The sequence below is a fragment of the Salvelinus fontinalis genome, unplaced genomic scaffold, assembly GCF_029448725.1.
Source record: "Salvelinus fontinalis isolate EN_2023a unplaced genomic scaffold, ASM2944872v1 scaffold_0107, whole genome shotgun sequence".
Taxonomy (NCBI): Eukaryota; Metazoa; Chordata; class Actinopteri; order Salmoniformes; family Salmonidae; genus Salvelinus; species Salvelinus fontinalis.
In genome coordinates, this window is record NW_026600316.1 from 88,587 (window position 1) to 115,213 (window position 26,627).

At 44.0% G+C, this 26,627-nt stretch overlaps 1 protein-coding gene across 1 annotated transcript; it reads left to right on the plus strand.

Annotated features, from left to right (window-relative positions):
• Nucleotides 1-34: 34 nt before the first annotated feature.
• LOC129843303 (lipoyl synthase, mitochondrial-like) lies at nt 35-25,713 on the plus strand. The gene is made up of 10 exons (XM_055911928.1): nt 35-359; nt 717-892; nt 6,512-6,605; nt 6,746-6,826; nt 7,600-7,756; nt 9,069-9,126; nt 17,562-17,690; nt 25,058-25,203; nt 25,312-25,382; nt 25,537-25,713. Exons 1-10 carry the CDS (start codon nt 276-278, stop codon nt 25,696-25,698), a joined length of 1,158 nt encoding a protein of 385 aa, XP_055767903.1. The 5' UTR covers nt 35-275; the 3' UTR covers nt 25,699-25,713.
• The last annotated feature ends 914 nt before the right edge of the window (nt 25,714-26,627 follow it).

Here is a 26,627-nt window from a genome sequence, read left to right on the forward strand (position 1 = left end):
TACGTGCTTACGCCGTCACCGTGCTACGCGTTTATCAGACGTAACTAAACAATTGATGATGATGCAAAATACTGCGATATATTGATAAATTATACGCCTTTGGTCCCCAGAAAAAAACATCGCATTTAGAATAAATCTGGATATAAAAAGGATCGAGATCAGTTGATTAATTAAGTAGCGGACGAAATTCTTCTTATTTTTTATGCCAGGCCTAAGTACTCGCTCACAGAGAAATGTTTGTCAATGACAGACGCTAGCAAACGTTAGGTAAAGTCATGGCTTTGGTCAAACAAAGTTATTTTATTGCGGGTCGTTTCTCCAGCAACCACCGGTGGTTGAATCCCAAATGCAACACACATGTAAGTACATCTACTTGATCAGACTGCAACGATATCACTGAAATGTCTCTTCCGTTGTTTTTTCAATGTTTATACTAGCTAGCTAAGTATGGCTAATGCTAACATAACTAGCTCCCTAACTGATTAGATCCTCCTTGGCCGCTGGCCTTGGGTTACTTAGTTAGCCGAGGCATCATGTGTAGCTAGCTAATACGACGTAGTAGCATACTAGCTAGGATTCATACTAACCAACTAACGTTAATACGAATCCTTATCTTGTGCTTGATGTCACATGTTTTTGTTGACATTCTACTCTTATTTGTACGAGTATTAACGACTGTCCTCATTGTTGGTAATTCCTATCCGGTCCGTGTGTAGGTGTACGCCGTCAGCGGACTGACCACAGCGGCCAGGTCATCCCAGACACAGAAGGACCGCAAGAAGGAGCTGTCCGATGACGGGCCCGACCTCCAGGACTTTATATCCGGGGAGCTGTCTGAGAAGAACAGCTGGGAGGAGTACAGGGGTAACCTGAAGAGACAGAAGGGAGAGAGGTGGGGGGAATAGAGGTTCCTTATATATGATGCTTCCTAAATGGTTCTCTATTCCCTATATAGTGCACTACTTAGGTACCCTAATCCCTATATACAGTATAGTGCACTACTTAGGCACCCTATTCCCTATATACAGTATAGTGCACTACTTAGGCACCCCTATTGCCTATATACAGTATAGTGCACTACCTAGGCACCCTAATCCCTATATACAGTATAGTGCACTACTTAGGCACCCCTATTGCCTATATACAGTATAGTGCACTACCTAGGCACCCTATATACGGTATAGTGCACTACTTAGGCACCCTATTCCCCATATACAGTATAGTGCACTACTTAGGCACCCTATTCCCTATATACAGTATAGTGCACTACTTAGGCACCCTATTCCCCATATACAGTATAGTGCACTACTTAGGCACCCTATTCCCTATATACAGTTTTTTAATATAACCTTTTATTTAACTAGGTAAGTCAGTTAAGAACAAATTCTTATTTACATTGACGGCCTACCAAAAGGCCTCCTGCGGGGACCGGGGGCTGGGAGTAAAAATAAAACTATAGGACAAAACACACATCACGACAAGAGAGACAACACAACATTACATAAAGAGAGACCTAAGATAACACAACATGGTAGCAACACAACATGGTACCAACATTATTGGACACAGACAACAGCACAAAGGGCAAGAACGTAGAGACAACAATACATCACGTGAAGCAGCCACAACTGTCAGTAAGAGTCCAGGATTGAGTCTTTGAATGAAGAGATTGAGATAAAACTGTCCAGTGTGAGTGTTTGTTGCAGCTCGTTCCAGTCGCTAGCTGCAGCAAACTGAAAAGAGGAGCTTAGCCTAGTAATTACCTCGTTAGCTAGCAAAGTCACACAAACTAATTGTAGTTTGTTTACCAGTCCTCCTACTAACTTAATGGTTCTAGTCAGGTTAAGTATGCTTGAATAAGTATCTTTAAATGTGTGACTGCCTTCATCAAGGCTCATCCTGTTTGAATGAGGGTCAAAAGATCAGCTCTCTGACAGCACGGTCATTATGTAATATGTAACCAATCAGCACAGTCATTATGTAATATGTAACCAATCAGCACGGTCATTACGTAATATGTAACCAATCAGGTCTCTGACAGCACGGTCATTATGTAATATGTAACCAATCAGCACGGTCATTATGTAATATGTAACCAATCAGCACGGTCATTATGTAATATGTAACCAATCAGCACGGTCATTATGTAATATGTAACCAATCAGCACGGTCATTATGTAATATGTAACCAATCAGCACGGTCATTATGTAATATGTAACCAATCAGCTCTCTGACGGCACGGTCATTATGTAATATGTAACCAGCTGTACCTCACCTGGTTCAGTGTGAGACTCTGTGACTACTGTCTGGTCTCCATCTGTGACTGTACTGTCTGGTCTCCATCTGTGACTGTACTGTCTGGTCTCCATCTGTGACTGTACTGTCTGGTCTCCATCTGTGACTGTACTGTCTGGTCTCCATCTGTGACTGTACTGTCTGGTCTCCATCTGTGACTGTACTGTCTGGTCTCCTCTCTTCGTCTGTGACTGTACTGTCTGGTCTCCTCTCTTCATCTGTGACTGTACTGTCTGGTCTCCTCTCTTCATCTGTGACTGTACTGTCTGGTCTCCTTTCTTCGTCTGTGACTGTTCTGTCTGGTCTCCTTTCTTCGTCTGTGACCGTACTGTCTGATTGAACACAGGGTTGCAAAATTATCCCAACATTCCCAGGTTTCCCAGAAATCCTGGTTGGAGGACTCCATATGTCCTGCTCATCTCCTCCTGGTTGGAGGACTCCATATGTCCTGCTCATCTCCTGATTGGAGGACTCCATATGTCCTGCTCATCTCCTCCTGATTGGAGGACTCCATATGTCCTGCTCATCTCCTCCTGATTGGAGGACTCCATATGTCCTGCTCATCTCCTCCTGGTTGGAGGACTCCATATGTCCTGCTCATCTCCTCCTGGTTGGAGGACTCCATATGTCCTGCTCATCTCCTCCTGATTGGAGGACTCCATATGTCCTGCTCATCTCCTCCTGATTCCAGACATCCTGGTTGGAGGACTCCATATGTCCTGCTCATCTCCTCCTGATTGGAGGACTCCATATGTCCTGCTCATCTCCTCCTGATTGGAGGACTCCATATGTCCTGCTCATCTCCTCCTGATTGGAGGACTCCATATGTCCTGCTCATCTCCTCCTGATTGGAGGACTCCATATGTCCTGCTCATCTCCTCCTGATTGGAGGACTCCATATGTCCTGTCATCTCCTCCTGATTGGAGGACTCCATATGTCCTGCTCATCTCCTCCTGATTCCAGACATCCTGGTTGGAGGACTCCATATGTCCTGCTCATCTCCTCCTGGTTGGAGGACCTCATATGTCCTGCTCATCTCATCCTGGTTGGAGGACTCCATATGTCCTGCTCATCTCCTCCTGATTGGAGGACTCCATATGTCCTGCTCATCTCCTCCTGATTGGAGGACTCCATATGTCCTGCTCATCTCCTCTTGGTTGGAGGACTCCATATGTCCTGCTCATCTCCTCCTGATTGGAGGACTCGATATGTCCTGCTCATCTCCTCCTGGTTGGAGGACTCCATATGTCCTGCTCATCTCCTCCTGATTGGAGGACTCCATATGTCCTGCTCATCTCCTCCTGATTGGAGGACTCCATATGTCCTGCTCATCTCCTCCTGATTGGAGGACTCCATATGTCCTGCTCATCTCCTCCTGATTGGAGGACTCCATATGTCCTGCTCATCTCCTCCTGATTGGAGGACTCCATATGTCCTGTCATCTCCTCCTGATTGGAGGACTCCATATGTCCTGCTCATCTCCTTCTGATTCCAGACATCCTGGTTGGAGGACTCCATATGTCCTGCTCATCTCCTCCTGATTGGAGGACTCCATATGTCCTGTCATCTCCTCCTGGTTGGAGGACTCCATATGTCCTGCTCATCTCCTTCCGATTCCAGACATCCTGGTTGGAGGACTCCATATGTCCTGCTCATCTCCTCCTGATTGGAGGACTCCATATGTCCTGCTCATCTCCTCCTGATTGGAGGACTCCATATGTCCTGCTCATCTCCTCCTGATTGGAGGACTCCATATGTCCTGTCATCTCCTCCTGATTGGAGGACTCCATATGTCCTGCTCATCTCCTCCTGATTCCAGACATCCTGGTTGGAGGACTCCATATGTCCTGCTCATCTCCTCCTGGTTGGAGGACTCCATATGTCCTGCTCATCTCCTCCTGATTGGAGGACTCCATATGTCCTGCTCATCTCCTCCTGATTGGAGGACTCCATATGTCCTGCTCATCTCCTCCTGGTTGGAGGACTCCATATGTCCTGCTCATCTCCTCCTGATTGGAGGACTCCATATGTCCTGCTCATCTCCTTCTGATTGGAGGACTCGATATGTCCTGCTCATCTCCTCCTGATTCCAGACATCCTGGTTGGAGGACTCGATATGTCCTGCTCATCTCCTCCTGGTTGGAGGACTCCATATGTCCTGCTCATCTCCTCCTGATTGGAGGACTCCATATGTCCTGCTCATCTCCTCCTGATTGGAGGACTCCATATGTCCTGCTCATCTCCTCCTGATTGGAGGACTCCATATGTCCTGCTCATCTCCTCCTGATTGGAGGACTCCATATGTCCTGCTCATCTCCTCCTGATTGGAGGACTCCATATGTCCTGCTCATCTCCTCCTGATTGGAGGACTCCATATGTCCTGCTCATCTCCTCCTGATTGGAGGACTCCATATGTCCTGCTCATCTCCTTCTGATTCCAGACATCCTGGTTGGAGGACTCCATATGTCCTGCTCATCTCCTCCTGATTGGAGGACTCCATATGTCCTGTCATCTCCTCCTGGTTGGAGGACTCCATATGTCCTGCTCATCTCCTTCTGATTCCAGACATCCTGGTTGGAGGACTCCATATGTCCTGCTCATCTCCTCCTGGTTGGAGGACTCCATATGTCCTGCTCATCTCCTCCTGGTTGGAGGACTCCATATGTCCTGCTCATCTCCTCCTGGTTGGAGGACTCCATATGTCCTGCTCATCTCCTCCTGGTTGGAGGACTCCATATGTCCTGTCATCTCCTCCTGATTGGAGGACTCCATATGTCCTGCTCATCTCCTCCTGATTCCAGACATCCTGATTGGAGGACTCCATATGTCCTGCTCATCTCCTCCTGGTTGGAGGACTCCATATGTCCTGCTCATCTCCTCCTGGTTGGAGGACTCCATATGTCCTGCTCATCTCCTTCTGATTGGAGGACTCCATATGTCCTGCTCATCTCCTTCTGATTGGAGGACTCCATATGTCCTGCTCATCTCCTTCTGATTGGAGGACTCCATATGTCCTGCTCATCTCCGCCTGATTGGAGGACTCCATATGTCCTGCTCATCTCCTCCTGGTTGGAGGACTCCATATGTCCTGCTCATCTCCTCCTGGTTGGAGGACTCCATATGTCCTGCTCATCTCCTTCTGATTGGAGGACTCCATATGTCCTGCTCATCTCCTTCTGATTGGAGGACTCCATATGTCCTGCTCATCTCCTCCTGATTCCAGACATCCTGATTGGAGGACTCCATATGTCCTGCTCATCTCCGCCTGATTGGAGGACTCCATATGTCCTGCTCATCTCCTCCTGGTTGGAGGACTCCATATGTCCTGCTCATCTCCTCCTGGTTGGAGGACTCCATATGTCCTGCTCATCTCCTTCTGATTGGAGGACTCCATATGTCCTGCTCATCTCCTTCTGATTGGAGGACTCCATATGTCCTGCTCATCTCCTCCTGATTCCAGACATCCTGATTGGAGGACTCCATATGTCCTGCTCATCTCCGCCTGATTCCAGGAATCTTCCAAGTGGGATTTCTACAAAACCTGGGAGTTTTTAGGGAAAGCTACCAGAAATGGTGCACCTTTAAACTCAACTCTAAAGCCCCACCTTATCTCAGCTCTCTGGTCACCATAGCAGCACCCACCCGTAGCACGCGCTCCAGCTGGTATATCTCACTGGTCACCCCCAAAGCCAATTCCTCCTTTGGTCGTCTTTCCTTCCAGTTCTCTGCTGCCAATGACTGAAACGAACCGCAAAAATCTCTGAAGCTGGAGACTCATATCTCCCTCACTAGCTTTAAGCACCAGCTGTCAGAGCAGCTCACAGATCACTACACCTGTACATAGCCCATCTGTAAACAGCCCATCCCAACTACCTCATCCCCATACTGTATTTATTTATTTATTTATCTTGCTCCTTTGCACCCCAGTATCTCTACTTGCACACTCATCTTCTGCACATTTTACCATTCCAGTGTTTAATTGCTAAATTGTAATTCTTTTGCCACTATGGCCTATTTATTGCCTTACCTCCCGTATCCTACCTCATTTGAACACACTGTATATAGACTTTTCTATTGTGTTATTGACTGTATGTTTGTTTATTCCATGTGAGATATATATTTTTTAAATAAATAAAGCTAGTGAAATAAAGCTGTGAGTCCGTTGAACACAGGACCGTGTCCGTCCACTAACCAATGTCCTCTGTTGTGATAGGCTGAGACTTCCCCCTTGGCTGAAGACGGAGATTCCTATTGGCAAGAACTACAACAAGCTGAAGGACACACTGAGAGACCTCAACCTACACACGGTGTGTGTGTGTGTGTGTGTGTGTGTGTGTGTGTGTGTGTGTGTGTGTGTGTGTCATGCAAACCCACTCATCTAGAGAACCTTTTCCAAGTTGGTTTCGTTCTAGTGTTTTCATGTTGTTGACCCGTGTGTGTGTTTTAGGTGTGCGAGGAGGCCAGGTGTCCTAACATTGGGGAGTGTTGGGGAGGAGGGGAACATGGTACGGCCACAGCCACCATCATGGTGAGTTTACTACTCACATATTGACTTGTACATCCGACAACTCAATCACACTGACACAACACCACTGGAAGACAGGCTGATGACTTCTTCACATATTATAACGTCTAGTGTCACTGACGTATGCATACCTCTCTCTGTCTGTCTGTCTCTGTTTCTGTCTCTCTCTCTGTATCTCTCTCGCTCTGTTTCTGTCTCTCTCTCTCTCTCTCTGTCTCTCTCTCTGTCTCTCTCTCTCTCTCTCTGTCTCCTGTCTGTCTGTCTCTCTCGCTCTGTTTCTGTCTGTCTCTCTGTCTCTCTCTGTGTCTCTCTCTGTATCTCTCTGTGTCTCTCTCTGTATCTCTCTCGCTCTGTTTCTGTCTCTCTCTCTCTCTCTCTGTCTCTCTCTCTGTCTCTCTCTCTCTGTCTCCTGTCTGTCTGTCTCTCTCGCTCTGTTTCTGTCTGTCTCTCTGTCTCTCTCTGTGTCTCTCTCTGTATCTCTCTGTGTCTCTCTGTCTCTCTCTGTGTCTCTCTCTGTATCTCTCTCGCTCTGTTTCTGTCTCTCTCTCTCTCTCTCTCTCTCTCTCTCTCTCTCTCTCTCTGTCTCTCTCTCTGTCTCCTGTCTGTCTGTCTCTCTCGCTCTGTTTATGTCTCTCTCTCTGTCTCTCTCGCTCTGTTTCTGTCTCTCTCTCTCTGTCTCTCTCTCTGTTTCTGTCTCTCTCTGTGTCTGTCTCTCTCTCTCTCTGTCTCTCTGTCTCTCTCTGTCTTTCTCTCTCTCTGTGTCTCTGTCTCTGTAGTTGATGGGGGACACATGTACCCGTGGCTGTAGGTTCTGCTCTGTGAAGACTGCTCGTCAGCCCTCTCCCCTGGACCCAGATGAGCCCTATAACACAGCCAAGGCCATCGCTGCCTGGGGCCTGGACTATGTGGTGCTGACCTCTGTAGACAGAGACGGTAGTGACTCGGACATCTCCCTCTGTCTCTCTCCCTTTTTATATATCTCTCTCTATCACTTTCTCTCTCTCTCCCTTTTTATATATCTCTATCACTTTCTCTCTCTCTCCCTTTTTATATATTCTCTCTCCCTTTTTATATATCTCTCTATCACTTTCTCTCTCTCTCCCTTTTTATATATCTTTCTCTCTCTCTCTCCCTTTTTATATATCTTTCTCTCTCTCTCCCTTTTTATATATTCTCTCCCTTTTTATATATCTCTCTCTATCACTTTCTCTCTCTCTCCCTTTTTATATATCTTTCTCTCTCTCTCCCTTTTTATATATCTTTCTCTCTCTCTCCCTTTTTATATATCTTTCTCTCTCTCTCTCTCTCTCCCTTTATATATCTCTCTCTATCACTTTCTCTCTCTCTTCCTCTCTGGACTTTGTGATGCTAACCTCCTTTGACAGAGATGGTACTTTATAAATTATTATTTAAATTTTAATGTAACCTTTATTTAACGAGGCAAGCCAGTTAAGACCCCCCCCCCCCCCCCCCCCCCCCCCCGGCCAAACCCGGACGACGCTAGGCACCGCGTTATGGGACTCCCAATCACGGCCGGTTGTGATACAGCCTGGATTCGAACCAGGGTGTCTGTAGTGACGCCTCTAGCACTGAGATGCAGAGCCTTAGACCGGTTGTGATACAGCCTGGAATCGAACCAGGGTCTGTAGTGACGCCTCTAGCACTGAGATGCAGTGCCTTAGACCGCTGTGATACAGTCTGGAATCGAACCAGGGTCTGTAGTGATGCCTCTAGCACTGAGATGCAGAGCCTTAGACCGCTGTGATACAGTCTGGATTCGAACCAGGGTGTCTGTAGTGACGCCTCTAGCACTGAGATGCAGTGCCTTAGACCGCAGCGATACAGTCTGGAATCGAACCAGGGTCTGTAGTGATGCCTCTAGCACTGAGATGCAGTGCCTTAGACCGCAGCGATACAGTCTGGAATCGAACCAGGGTCTGTAGTGATGCCTCTAGCACTGAGATGCAGACCACCGCGCCACTCGGGAGCCGTGACTCAAATCTCTCTTTTCATTCTCTGTTGTCTTGATCAATCTCTCTGTCTGTTGATCCATTAGTCTTCCCTCTCCAGGTTCACTTCCTGTTTAGTTCTCATATACACAGGCCAGTCATGGTGTCCACTGTCCAATGAAACTCTTTCTCTGATAGTCTGTTGTTGATGTGAGTCTTGTCTGATTGGTGCTGACGTCAGTGACCTAATGACCTGCCTGTCATCTGATTGGTTAATGGGTCGTTGTGTTTGACAGATATTGCCGACGGAGGGGCGGAGCACTTTGCCAAGACGGTCTCCAACCTGAAGGAGAGGTACACGCCCAGGACTCATCCATCATCCATCATATATACATCCATCCATCATATATACATCCATCATATATACATCCATCATATATACATCCATCATATATACATCCATCATCCATCATATATACATCCATCATATATACATCCATCATATATACATCCATCCATCATATATACATCCATCATATATACATCCATCCATCATATATACATACATCCATCATATATACATCCATCCATCATATATACATCCATCATATATACATCCATCATATATACATACATCCATCATATATACATCCATCCATCCATCATATATACATCCATCCATCATATATACATCCATCATCCATCATATATACATCCATCATATATACATCCATCATATATACATCCATCATCCATCATATATACATCCATCATATATACATCCATCCATCATATATACATCCATCATATATACATCCATCCATCATATATACATCCATCATATATACATCCATCATATATACATACATCCATCATATATACATCCATCCATCCATCATATATACATACATCCATCATATATACATCCATCATCCATCCATATATACATCCATCATATATACATCCATCCATCATATATACATCCATCATATATACATCCATCCATCATCCATCCATCATCCATCCATATATACATCCATCATATATACATCCATCCATCATATGTACATCCATCCATCATCCATCCATCATATATACATCCATCATATATACATCCATCCATCATCCATCCATCCATATATCCATCCATCATCCATCCATCCATATATACATCCATCATATATACATCCATCCATCCATATATCCATCCATCCATCATCCATCCATCCATATATCCATCCATCCATCATCCATCCATCCATATATACATCCATCATATATACATCCATCCATATATCCATACATCCATCATATATACATCCATCCATCATCCATCCATCCATATATCCATACATCCATCATATATACATCCATCCATCATCCATCCATCATATATCCATACATCCATCATATATCCATCCATCCATCCATATATCCATACATCCATCATATATACATCCATCCATCCATATATCCATACATCCATCATATATCCATCCATCCATCATCCATCCATCCATATATACATCCATCATATATACATCCATCCATCCATATATCCATACATCCATCATATATACATCCATCCATCATCCATCCATCATATATACATCCATCATATATACATCCATCCATCATCCATCCATATATACATCCATCATATATACATACATCATATATACATACATCCATCATATATACATCCATCATATATACATCCATCATATATACATCCATCATATATACATCCATCCATCATCCATCCATCATATATACATCCATCATCCATCCATCATATATACATCCATCATATATACATCCATCATATATACATCCATCCATCATCCATCCATCATATATACATCCATCATATATACATCCATCATCCATCATATATACATCCATCATCCATCATATATACATCCATCATCCATCATATATACATCCATCATATATACATCCATCATCCATCCATCATATATACATCCATCATATATACATCCATCATATATACATCCATCATATATACATCCATCATATATACATCCATCCATCATCCATCCATCATATATACATCCATCCATCATCCATCCATCATATATACATCCATCATATATACATCCATCCATCATATATACATCCATCATATATACATCCATCCATCATCCATCCATCATATATACATCCATCATCCATCCATCATATATACATCCATCATATATACATCCATCATATATACATCCATCATATATACATCCATCATATATACATCCATCATATATACATCCATCCATCATCCATCCATCATATATACATCCATCATATATACATCCATCATATATACATCCATCCATCATATATACATCCATCCATCATCCATCCATCATATATACATCCATCATATATACATCCATCCATCATCCATCCATCATATATACATCCATCATATATACATCCATCATATATACATCCATCATCCATCCATATATCCATCCATCATATATACATCCATCCATATATACATCCATCCATCATATATACATCCATCATATATACATCCATCCATCATATATACATCCATCATATATACATCCATCCATCATATATACATCCATCATATATACATCCATCATATATACATCCATCATATATACATCCATCCATCATATATACATCCATCATATATACATCCATCCATCATCCATCCATCATATATACATCCATCATCCATCCATCATATATACATCCATCATATATACATCCATCATATATACATCCATCATATATACATCCATCATATATACATCCATCATATATACATCCATCATATATACATCCATCATATATACATCCATCATATATACATCCATCCATCATCCATCCATCATATATACATCCATCATATATACATCCATCATATATACATCCATCCATCATATATACATCCATCCATCATCCATCCATCATATATACATCCATCATATATACATCCATCCATCATCCATCCATCATATATACATCCATCATATATACATCCATCATATATACATCCATCATCCATCCATATATCCATCCATCATATATACATCCATCCATATATACATCCATCCATCATATATACATCCATCATATATACATCCATCCATCATATATACATCCATCATATATACATCCATCCATCATATATACATCCATCATATATACATCCATCCATCATATATACATCCATCCATCATATATACATCCATCATATATACATCCATCATATATACATCCATCCATCATATATACATCCATCCATCATATATACATCCATCATATATACATCCATCATATATACATCCATCCATCATATATACATCCATCATATATACATCCATCCATCATATATACATCCATCATCCATCCATATATCCATCCATCATATATACATCCATCATCCATCCATCCATCATATATCCATCCATCATATATACATCCATCCATCATATATACATCCATCCATCATATATACATCCATCCATCATATATACATCCATCATCCATCATATATACATCCATCATCCATCATATATACATCCATCATATATACATCCATCATATATACATCCATCCATCATATATACATCCATCCATCATATATACATCCATCATATATACATCCATCATATATACATCCATCATATATACATCCATCATATATACATCCATCATATATACATCCATCATATATACATCCATCCATCATATATACATCCATCATCCATCATATATACATCCATCCATATATACACCCATCCATCATATATACATCCATCATATATACATCCATCATATATACATCCATCCATCATATATACATCCATCATCCATCATATATACATCCATCATCCATCATATATACATCCATCCATATATACACCCATCCATCATATATACATCCATCCATCATATATACATCCATCCATCATATATACATCCATCCATCATCCATCCATCATATATACATCCATCCATCATATATACATCCATCCATCATATATACATCCATCATCCATCATATATACATCCATCATCCATCATATATACATCCATCATCCATCATATATACATCCATCCATATCCCATCCATATATTACATCCATCCATCATATATACATCCATCCATCATATATACATCCATCCATCATATATACATCCATCCATCATATCCATCCATCATATACATCCATCATATATACATCCATCATATATACATCCATCCATCATATATACATCCATCCATCATATATACATCCATCATCCATCATATATACATCCATCCATCCATCCATCATCCATCCATCATATATACATCCATCATATATACATCCATCATCATCCATCCATCATATATCCATCCATCATATATACATCCATCATATATACATCCATCCATCATATATACATCCATCCATCATATATACATCCATCCATCATCATCCATCACCATCCATCATCCATCCATCATATATACATCCATCCATCATCCATCCATATCCATCCATCTATCCATCATCCATCCACCATCATCCATCCATCATCCATCCATTATCCATCCATCCATCCATCATCCATCCACTCCATCATATACATCCATCATATATACATCCATCCATCATATATACATCCATCCATCATATACATCCATCATCCATCATATATACATCCATCCATCATATCCATCATCCATCCATCATCCATCCATTCCATCATATATACATCCATCCACTATATACATCCATCCATCATATATCCATCCATCATATATCCATCCATCATATATACATCCATCCATCTATCCATCCATCATATCCATCCATCATCCATCCATTATACATCCATCATATATACATCCATCCATCATATATACATCCATCATCCATCATATATACATCCATCATCCATCATATATACATCCATCCATATATACATCCATCCATCATATATACATCCATCCATCATATATACATCCATCATATATACATCCATCCATCATATATACATCCATCCATCATATATACATCCATCCATCATATATACATCCATCATATATACATCCATCCATCATATATACATCCATCATATATACATCCATCATATATACATCCATCATATATACATCCATCATATATACATCCATCATATATACATCCATCCATCATATATACATCCATCCATCATATATACATCCATCCATCATATATACATCCATCATATATACATCCATCATATATACATCCATCCATCATATATACATCCATCCATCATATATACATCCATCCATCATATATACATCCATCCATCATATATACATCCATCCATCATATATACATCCATCCATATATACACCCATCCATCATATATACACCCATCCATCATATATACATCCATCCATCATATATACATCCATCCATCATATATACATCCATCCATCATATATACATCCATCATATATACATCCATCATATATACATCCATCCATCATATATACATCCATCATCCATCATATATACATCCATCATCCATCATATATACATCCATCCATATATACATCCATCCATCATATATACATCCATCATATATACATCCATCATATATACATCCATCATCCATCATATATACATCCATCATATATACATCCATCCATATATACATCCATCCATCATATATCCATCCATCATATATACATCCATCATATATACATCCATCCATCATATATACATCCATCCATCATATATACATCCATCACACATCATATATACATCCATCCATCATATATACATCCATCCATCATATATACATCCATCCATCATATATACATCCATCATATATACATCCATCATATATACATCCATCCATCATATATACATCCATCCATCATATATACATCCATCCATCATATATACATCCATCCATCATATATACATCCATCCATCATATATACATCCATCCATCATATATACATCCATCCATCATATATACATCCATCCATCATATATACATCCATCATCCATCATATATACATCCATCATCCATCATATATACATCCATCATCCATCATATATACATCCATCCATATATACATCCATCCATCATATATACATCCATCATATATACATCCATCCATCATATATACATCCATCCATCATATATACATCCATCCATCATATATACATCCATCCATCATATATACATCCATCCATCATATATACATCCATCCATATATACACCCATCCATCATATATACATCCATCCATCATATATACATCCATCCATCATATATACATCCATCCATCATATATACATCCATCCATCATATATACATCCATCATATATACATCCATCATATATACATCCATCCATCATATATACATCCATCATCCATCATATATACATCCATCATCCATCATATATACATCCATCCATATATACATCCATCCATCATATATCCATCCATCATATATACATCCATCATATATACATCCATCATATATACATCCATCATCCATCATATATACATCCATCATATATACATCCATCATCCATCATATATACATCCATCCATATATACATCCATCCATCATATATCCATCCATCATATATACATCCATCATATATACATCCATCCATCATATATACATCCATCCATCATATATACATCCATCACACATCATATATACATCCATCCATCATATATACATCCATCCATCATATATACATCCATCCATCATATATACATCCATCCATCATATATACATCCATCATATATACATCCATCCATCATATATACATCCATCCATCATATATACATCCATCCATCATATATACATCCATCCATCATATATACATCCATCCATCATATATACATCCATCCATCATATATACATCCATCCATCATATATACATCCATCCATCATATATACATCCATCCATCATATATACATCCATCATCCATCATATATACATCCATCATCCATCATATATACATCCATCATCCATCATATATACATCCATCCATATATACATCCATCCATCATATATACATCCATCATATATACATCCATCCATCATATATACATCCATCATCCATCATATATACATCCATCATCCATCATATATACATCCATCATCCATCATATATACATCCATCATCCATCATATATACATCCATCCATATATACATCCATCCATCATATATACATCCATCCATCATATATACATCCATCCATATATACATCCATCATATATACATCCATCCATCATATATACATCCATCCATCATATATACATCCATCCATCATATATACATCCATCATATATACATCCATCATATATACATCCATCATATATACATCCATCATATATACATCCATCATATATACATCCATCATATATACATCCATCCATCATATATACATCCATCCATCATATATACATCCATCATATATACATCCATCCATCATATATACATCCATCCATCATATATACATCCATCATCCATATATACATCCATCCATCATCCATCCATATATACATCCATCCATCATACATCCATCCATCATCCATCCATATATACATCCATCATATATACATCCATCATATATACATCATCCATCATATATACATCCATCATCCATGCATATATACATCATCCATCCATATATCCATCCATCGTATATCCAAGACGGTCTCCAACCTGGAGAGGTACACACCCAGGACTCATCCATCATCCATCCATATCCATCCATCCACCCATCTTACTTCCATCATCCATCCATTATCCATCCATTATCCATCATCCATCCATCATATCCATCATCCATCCACCATCATCCATCCATCCATCATATCCATCATCCATCCACATCCATCATCCATCATATCCATCATCCACCATCATCCATCCATCCATCCATCATCCATCCATCATATCCATCCACCATCCATCCACCATCCATCATCCATCCATCATCCATCCATCATATCCATCATCATATCATCATCCATCCATCATATCCATCATCCATCCATCATCCATCCATCATATCCATCATCCATCCATCATATCCATCATCCATATCCATCCATCATATCCATCATCCATCCATCATATCCATCATCCATCCATCATATCCATCATCCATATCCATCCATCATATCCATCATCCATCCATCATCCATCCATCATATCCATCATCCATATCCATCCATCATATCCATCATCCATCCATCATCCATCCATCATATCCACCATCCATCCATCATCCATCCATCCATCATCCATCCACCATCCATCCATCATCCATCCATCCATCATATCCATCATCCATCCATCATCCATCCATCATCCATCCATCCTATCCATCATCCATCATATCCATCATCCATCATCCATCCATCATCCATCCATCATATCCACCATCCATCCATCATCCATCCATCCATCATCCATCCACCATCCATCCATCATCCATCCATCCATCATATCCATCATCCATCATCCATCCATCATCCATCCATCATCCATCCATCATATCCACCATCCATCATCCATCCATCATCCATCCATCATCCATCCATCATCCATCCATCCATCATATCCATCATCCATCCATCATATCCATCATCCATCCATCCACCATCCATCCATCATCCATCCATCCATCCTATCCATCCATATCCATCCATCCATCCTGTATCTGAATGACGTATTAAACGTCTTTGTGAATAAATGTTGTTCCATCCAGGAACTCTCAGATCCTTGTGGAATGTCTGACCCCTGATTTCCGAGGCGACCTGGCAGCGGTGGAGAAGATCGCCCAATCAGGGCTTGACGTTTACGCCCACAATGTGGAGACAGTCCGCGAGCTGCAGAGGTACAGGCCCTAACCCTTACGTCACCCTATTCCCTATGTAGGGCACTACAGTTGACCTGTACCCTATTCCCTATGTAGGGCACTACAGTTGACCTGTACCCTATTCCCTATGTAGTGCACTACAGTTGACCTGCACCCTATTCCCTATACAGGGCACTACAGTTGACCTGCACCCTATTCCCTATACAGGGCACTACAGTTGACCTGCGCCCTATTCCCTATACAGTGCACTACAGTTGACAAGCACCCTATTCCCTATGTAGTGCACTACAGTTGACCTGCACCCTATTCCCTATGTAGGGCACTACAGTTGACAAGCACCCTATTCCCTATGTAGGGCACTACAGTTGACCTGCACCCTATTCCCTATGTAGGGCACTACAGTTGACCTGCACCCTATTCCCTATACAGGGCACTACAGTTGACCTGCACCCTATTCCCTATGTAGGGCACTACAGTTGACCTGCACCCTATTCCCTATACAGGGCACTACAGTTGACCTGCACCCTATTCCCTATGTAGTGCACTACAGTTGACCTGCACCCTATTCCCTATGTAGTGCACTACAGTTGACCTGCACCCTATTCCCTATGTAGGGCACTACAGTTGACCTGCACCCTATTCCCTATACAGGGCACTACAGTTGACCTGCACCCTATTCCCTATACAGGGCACTACAGTTGACCTGCACCCTATTCCCTATGTAGGGCACTACAGTTGACCTGCACCCTATTCCCTATACAGGGCACTACAGTTGACCTGCACCCTATTCCCTATGTAGTGCACTACAGTTGACCTGCACCCTATTCCCTATACAGGGCACTACAGTTGACCTGTACCCTATTCCCTATGTAGTGCACTACAGTTGACCTGCACCCTATTCCCTATGTAGGGCACTACAGTTGACCTGCACCCTATTCCCTATGTAGTGCACTACAGTTGACCTGCACCCTATTCCCTGTGTAGGGCACTACAGTTGACCTGCACCCTATTCCCTATACAGGGCACTACAGTTGACCTGCACCCTATTCCCTATGTAGGGCACTACAGTTGACCTGCACCCTATTCCCTATGTAGGGCACTACAGTTGACCTGCACCCTATTCCCTATACAGGGCACTACAGTTGACCTGCACCCTATTCCCTATACAGGGCACTACAGTTGACCTGCACCCTATTCCCTATACAGGGCACTACAGTTGACCTGCACCCTATTCCCTATACAGGGCACTACAGTTGACCTGCACCCTATTCCCTATACAGGGCACTACAGTTGACCTGCACCCTATTCCCTATACAGGGCACTACAGTTGACCTGCACCCTATTCCCTATACAGGGCACTACAGTTGACCTGCACCCTATCCCCTGTACAGGGCACTACAGTTGACCTGCACCCTATTCCCTATGTAGGGCACTACAGTTGACCTGCACCCTATTCCCTATGTAGTGCACTACAGTTGACCTGCACCCTATTCCCTATACAGGGCACTACAGTTGACCTGCACCCTATACAGGGCACTACAGTTGACCTGCACCCTATTCCCTATGTAGTGCACTACAGTTGACCTGCACCCTATTCCCTATGTAGGGCACTACAGTTGACCTGCACCCTATTCCCTATGTAGGGCACTACAGTTGACCTGCACCCTATTCCCTATGTAGTGCACTACAGTTGACCTGCACCCTATTCCCTATGTAGGGCACTACAGTTGACCTGCACCCTATTCCCTATGTAGGGCACTACAGTTGACCTGCACCCTATTCCCTGTGTAGGGCACTACAGTTGACCTGCACCCTATTCCCTATGTAGGGCACTACAGTTGACCTGCACCCTATTCCCTATGTAGTGCACTACAGTTGACCTGCACCCTATTCCCTATGTAGTGCACTACAGTTGACCTGCACCCTATTCCCTATGTAGGGCACTACAGTTGACCTGCACCCTATTCCCTATGTAGTGCACTACAGTTGACCTGCACCCTATTCCCTATGTAGTGCACTACAGTTGACCTGCACCCTATTCCCTATGTAGGGCACTACAGTTGACCTGCACCCTATTCCCTATACAGGGCACTACAGTTGACCTGCACCCTATTCCCTATGTAGTGCACTACAGTTGACCTGCACCCTATTCCCTATACAGGGCACTACAGTTGACCTGCACCCTATTCCCTATGTAGTGCACTACAGTTGACCTGCACCCTATTCCCTATGTAGGGCACTACAGTTGACCTGTACCCTATTCCCTATGTAGGGCACTACAGTTGACCTGTACCCTATTCCCTATGTAGTGCACTACAGTTGACCTGCACCCTATTCCCTATGTAGTGCACTACAGTTGACCTGCACCCTATTCCCTATACAGGGCACTACAGTTGACCTGCACCCTATTCCCTATGTAGTGCACTACAGTTGACCTGTACCCTATTCCCTATACAGGGCACTACAGTTGACCTGCACCCTATTACCTATGTAGGGCACTACAGTTGACCTGCACCCTATTCCCTATGTAGTGCACTACAGTTGACCTGCACCCTATTCCCTATGTAGGGCACTACAGTTGACCTGCACCCTATTCCCTATGTAGTGCACTACAGTTGACCTGCACCCTATTCCCTATGTAGTGCACTACAGTTGACCTGCACCCTATTCCCTATGTAGGGCACTACAGTTGACCTGCACCCTATTCCCTATGCAGGGCACTACAGTTGACCTGCACCCTATTCCCTATGTAGGGCACTACAGTTGACCTGCACCCTATTCCCTATGTAGGGCACTACAGTTGACCTGCACCCTATTCCCTATACAGGGCACTACAGTTGACCTGCACCCTATTCCCTATACAGGGCACTACAGTTGACCTGCACCCTATTCCCTATACAGGGCACTACAGTTGACCTGCACCCTATTCCCTATACAGGGCACTACAGTTGACCTGCACCCTATTCCCTATACAGGGCACTACAGTTGACCTGCACCCTATTCCCTATACAGGGCACTACAGTTGACCTGCACCCTATTCCCTATACAGGGCACTACAGTTGACCTGCACCCTATTCCCTATACAGGGCACTACAGTTGACCTGCACCCTATCCCCTGTACAGGGCACTACAGTTGACCTGCACCCTATTCCCTATGTAGGGCACTACAGTTGACCTGCACCCTATTCCCTATGTAGTGCACTACAGTTGACCTGCACCCTATTCCCTATACAGGGCACTACAGTTGACCTGCACCCTATACAGGGCACTACAGTTGACCTGCACCCTATTCCCTATGTAGTGCACTACAGTTGACCTGCACCCTATTCCCTATGTAGGGCACTACAGTTGACCTGCACCCTATTCCCTATGTAGTGCACTACAGTTGACCTGCACCCTATTCCCTATGTAGGGCACTACAGTTGACCTGCACCCTATTCCCTATGTAGGGCACTACAGTTGACCTGCACCCTATTCCCTGTGTAGGGCACTACAGTTGACCTGCACCCTATTCCCTATGTAGGGCACTACAGTTGACCTGCACCCTATTCCCTATGTAGTGCACTACAGTTGACCTGCACCCTATTCCCTATGTAGTGCACTACAGTTGACCTGCACCCTATTCCCTATGTAGGGCACTACAGTTGACCTGCACCCTATTCCCTATGTAGTGCACTACAGTTGACCTGCACCCTATTCCCTATGTAGTGCACTACAGTTGACCTGCACCCTATTCCCTATGTAGGGCACTACAGTTGACCTGCACCCTATTCCCTATACAGGGCACTACAGTTGACCTGCACCCTATTCCCTATGTAGTGCACTACAGTTGACCTGCACCCTATTCCCTATACAGGGCACTACAGTTGACCTGCACCCTATTCCCTATGTAGTGCACTACAGTTGACCTGCACCCTATTCCCTATGTAGGGCACTACAGTTGACCTGTACCCTATTCCCTATGTAGGGCACTACAGTTGACCTGTACCCTATTCCCTATGTAGTGCACTACAGTTGACCTGCACCCTATTCCCTATGTAGTGCACTACAGTTGACCTGCACCCTATTCCCTATACAGGGCACTACAGTTGACCTGCACCCTATTCCCTATGTAGTGCACTACAGTTGACCTGTACCCTATTCCCTATACAGGGCACTACAGTTGACCTGCACCCTATTACCTATGTAGGGCACTACAGTTGACCTGCACCCTATTCCCTATGTAGTGCACTACAGTTGACCTGCACCCTATTCCCTATGTAGGGCACTACAGTTGACCTGCACCCTATTCCCTATGTAGTGCACTACAGTTGACCTGCACCCTATTCCCTATGTAGTGCACTACAGTTGACCTGCACCCTATTCCCTATGTAGGGCACTACAGTTGACCTGCACCCTATTCCCTATGCAGGGCACTACAGTTGACCTGCACCCTATTCCCTATGTAGGGCACTACAGTTGACCTGCACCCTATTCCCTATGTAGGGCACTACAGTTGACCTGCACCCTATTCCCTATACAGGGCACTACAGTTGACCTGCACCCTATTCCCTATACAGGGCACTACAGTTGACCTGCACCCTATTCCCTATACAGGGCACTACAGTTGACCTGCACCCTATTCCCTATACAGGGCACTACAGTTGACCTGCACCCTATTCCCTATACAGGGCACTACAGTTGACCTGCACCCTATTCCCTATACAGGGCACTACAGTTGACCTGCACCCTATTCCCTATACAGGGCACTACAGTTGACCTGCACCCTATTCCCTATACAGGGCACTACAGTTGACCTGCACCCTATTCCCTATGTAGTGCACTACAGTTGACCTGCACCCTATTCCCTATACAGGGCACTACAGTTGACCTGCACCCTATTCCCTATGTAGGGCACTACAGTTGACCTGCACCCTATTCCCTATGTAGTGCACTACAGTTGACCTGCACCCTATTCCCTATACAGGGCACTACAGTTGACCTGCACCCTATACAGGGCACTACAGTTGACCTGCACCCTATTCCCTATGTAGTGCACTACAGTTGACCTGCACCCTATTCCCTATGTAGGGCACTACAGTTGACCTGCACCCTATTCCCTATGTAGGGCACTACAGTTGACCTGCACCCTATTCCCTATGTAGTGCACTACAGTTGACCTGCACCCTATTCCCTATGTAGTGCACTACAGTTGACCTGCACCCTATTCCCTATGTAGGGCACTACAGTTGACCTGCACCCTATTCCCTATGTAGTGCACTACAGTTGACCTGCACCCTATTCCCTATGTAGTGCACTACAGTTGACCTGCACCCTATTCCCTATGTAGGGCACTACAGTTGACCTGCACCCTATTCCCTATACAGGGCACTACAGTTGACCTGCACCCTATTCCCTATGTAGTGCACTACAGTTGACCTGCACCCTATTCCCTATGTAGGGCACTACAGTTGACCTGTACCCTATTCCCTATGTAGGGCACTACAGTTGACCTGTACCCTATTCCCTATGTAGTGCACTACAGTTGACCTGCACCCTATTCCCTATGTAGTGCACTACAGTTGACCTGCACCCTATTCCCTATACAGGGCACTACAGTTGACCTGCACCCTATTCCCTATGTAGTGCACTACAGTTGACCTGTACCCTATTCCCTATACAGGGCACTACAGTTGACCTGCACCCTATTACCTATGTAGGGCACTACAGTTGACCTGCACCCTATTCCCTATGTAGTGCACTACAGTTGACCTGCACCCTATTCCCTATGTAGGGCACTACAGTTGACCTGCACCCTATTCCCTATGTAGTGCACTACAGTTGACCTGCACCCTATTCCCTATGTAGTGCACTACAGTTGACCTGCACCCTATTCCCTATGTAGGGCACTACAGTTGACCTGCACCCTATTCCCTATGCAGGGCACTACAGTTGACCTGCACCCTATTCCCTATGTAGGGCACTACAGTTGACCTGCACCCTATTCCCTATGTAGTGCACTACATTTGACCCGGGCCCATAGGGAACAGGGGTCCGTTTGGGGACGCAGACTGTAAAGGCTATACTGTTAGGACCCTGGTCAATATACCTCTACCTGTCTGTCTGTCTGTCTGTCTGGTCTCAGAATACCTCTACCTCCTCTACCTGTCTGTCTGTCTTGTCTCAGAATACCTCTACCTGTCTGTCTGTCTGGTCTCAGAATACCTCTACCTCCTCTACCTGTCTGTCTGTCTGGTCTCAGAATACCTCTACCTGTCTGTCTGTCTGGTCTCAGAATACCTCTACCTCCTCTACCTGTCTGTCTGTCTGGTTTCAGAATACCTCTACCTGTCTGTCTGTCTGTCTGTCTGGTCTCAGAATACCTCTACCTCCTCTACCTGTCTGTCTGTCTGGTCTCAGAATACCTCTACCTGTCTGTCTGTCTGGTCTCAGAATACCTCTACCTGTCTGTCTGTCTGGTCTCAGAGTAGCTCTGTCTGTCTGTCTGGTCTCAGAATACCTCTCCCCGTCTGTCTGTCTGTCTGGTCTCAGAATACCTCTCCCCGTCTGTCTGTCTGTCTGGTCTCAGAATACCTCTCCCCGTCTGTCTGTCTGTCTGGTCTCAGAATACCTCTCCCTGTCTGTCTGTCTGTCTTGTCTCAGAATACCTCTACCTGTCTGTCTTGTCTCAGAATACCTCTACCTGTCTGTCTTTTCTCAGAATACCTCTACCTGTCTGTCTGTCTGGTCCATCAGGCTCTCTCTCCCTGACCTGTTCTACTGTGAACCAATGAAAGGAAACACCTTCAACTGTAGCCTGGGTTTCCTGTCTGTTTCTACCATCGTTCCACTGCTCATCATGACTCAGAGTACAAGGAGTGGAATGTTAACACAACAGCTTCTGGATTCCAGGCTACTTCCAATTGTGTTTTTCTTCATGAATTCCCCAGTAAACTGCATTTAATTTTTCTCCCTTCCCACCCATGGTGCAGTACACTTCCTGTCCAACAGGAAGGGGAAAGGAGACGGTGTGAACTCCGTGTGAAGGAACTGTCTTTGTTAAAGAGACTGTAGTACCAACTCTGACCAGCAGGTGGCAGCAAAACGTCTCTTATTTATAGAAACATGACTGTTGTACCACGTACATAGTGAGACGGGTGTCTATCCTAGAAAATAACTTTCATATAATGGACTCTGGTCCAAATTAGTGCACTTCATAGGGAATAGGTTGCCATTTTGGGACTCGAAAAATGATTTAAATGTTTGCAGTTCACCTAAATACAGATCGGTAGAGGACCAGAGGAAATGTACAGTCTGAATATGTAGTCCATAACTTACTGTACGACGGTTGGATAATAAATCATTTATATTTTCTTTGAGTAAATAATTGTTTTATGACCTCTCAGACATGTACGTGATCCGCGGGCGAACATCGACCAATCCCTGAATGTCCTGCGTCACGCCAAGGCCGTCAAACCAGACATTCTCACCAAGACCTCGATCATGTTGGGTCTGGGAGAGACGGACCAACAGATTTATAACACACTGACCGGTACACACACACACACACACACACACACACACATCTGGGAGAGACAGATTTATAACACACTGACCGGTACACACACACCAGTAACGGTATTGTTGTTGTTGTTTACAGAGCTGAGAGAGGCAGGAGTTGATTGTCTAACACTGGGACAGTACATGCAGCCCACCAAACGCCACCTCAAGGTACAGTACACACACACACACACACACTGTTAATACAACACCCACACAGCTAACCACCCAGCCAGCAGGATTTCAGTTCAGAATAACCGTGTGTGTGTGTGTGTGTGTGTGTGTGTGTGTGTGTGTGTGTGTGTGTGTGTGTGTGTGTGTGTAGGTGGAAGAGTATGTAACCCCTGAGAGGTTTGGTCACTGGGAGGAGGTGGGGAAGGAGTTGGGATTCGTCTACACAGCTAGCGGACCCTTAGTACGCTCCTCATACAAAGCAGGTGAGACACACACACTACAAATTAGAGTTGATTCATTCACCCCCTCATAAATATGAACTCAGTCCATTGAAGAAAAAAAATATATATATATCTCACTCCTCTCCACCCCTCTCCACTCTCATCCTCTCCACCCCTCTCCACGCCTCTCCACTCTTCTCCTCTCCACCCCTCTCCTCACCTCTCCACTCTTCTCCACTCCGCCCCTCTCCACTCTTCTCCGCCCCTCTCCACTCTTCTCCACCCCTCTCCACTCTTCTCCACCCCTCTCCACTCTTCTCCACCCCTCTCCACTCCTCTCCACTCTTCTCCTCTCCACTCTTCTCCTCTCCACTCTTCTCCTCTCCACCCCTCTCCACTCTACTCCTCTCCGTCCCTCTCCTCTCCGTCCCTCTCCTCTCTTCTCCGCCCCTCTCCTCTCCGTCCCTCTCCACTCTTCTCCTCTCCACCCCTCTCCACTCTTCTCCTCTCCACCCCTCTCCTCGCCTCTCCACTCTTATCCTCTCCACCCCTCTCCTCGCCTCTCCACTCTTATCCTCTCCTCGCTTCTCCACTCCGCCCCTCTCCACTCTTCTCCGTCCCTCTCCACTCTTCTCCTCTCCACCCCTCTCCTCCCCTCTCCACTCTTCTCCTCTCCACCCCTCTCCTCTCCACTTTACTCCTCTCCACCCCTCTCCTCTCCACTTTACTCCTCTCCACCCCTCTCCTCTCCACTTTACTCCTCTCTACCCCTCTCCTCTCCACCCCTCTCCACTCTACACCTCTCCTCCCCTCTCCACTCTTCTCCTCTCTGTCCCTCTCCACTCTTCTCCACTCCGCCCCTCTCCACTCTTCTCCTCTCCACCCCTCTCCACTCTTCCCCTCTCCACCCCTCTCCTCTCCACTTTATTCCTCTCCACTTTACCCCTCTCCTCCCCTCTCCACTCTACTCCTCCCCTCTCCACTCTTCTCCTCTCCACCCCTCTCCACTCTTCTCCTCTCC

What these genes read in the sequence shown, in the direction of transcription:
- LOC129843303 (XM_055911928.1), top strand. Translation starts at nt 276, where the DNA reads ATGGCTTTGGTCAAACAAAGTTATTTTATTGCGGGTCGTTTCTCCAGC. An exon ending in GAGACCTCAACCTACACACG is followed by an intron (nt 6,606 to 6,745) that starts GTGTGTGTGTGT and finishes TGTGTGTTTTAG; the next exon opens with GTGTGCGAGGAGGCCAGGTG. An exon ending in CGGCCACAGCCACCATCATG is followed by an intron (nt 6,827 to 7,599) that starts GTGAGTTTACTA and finishes CTGTCTCTGTAG; the next exon opens with TTGATGGGGGACACATGTAC.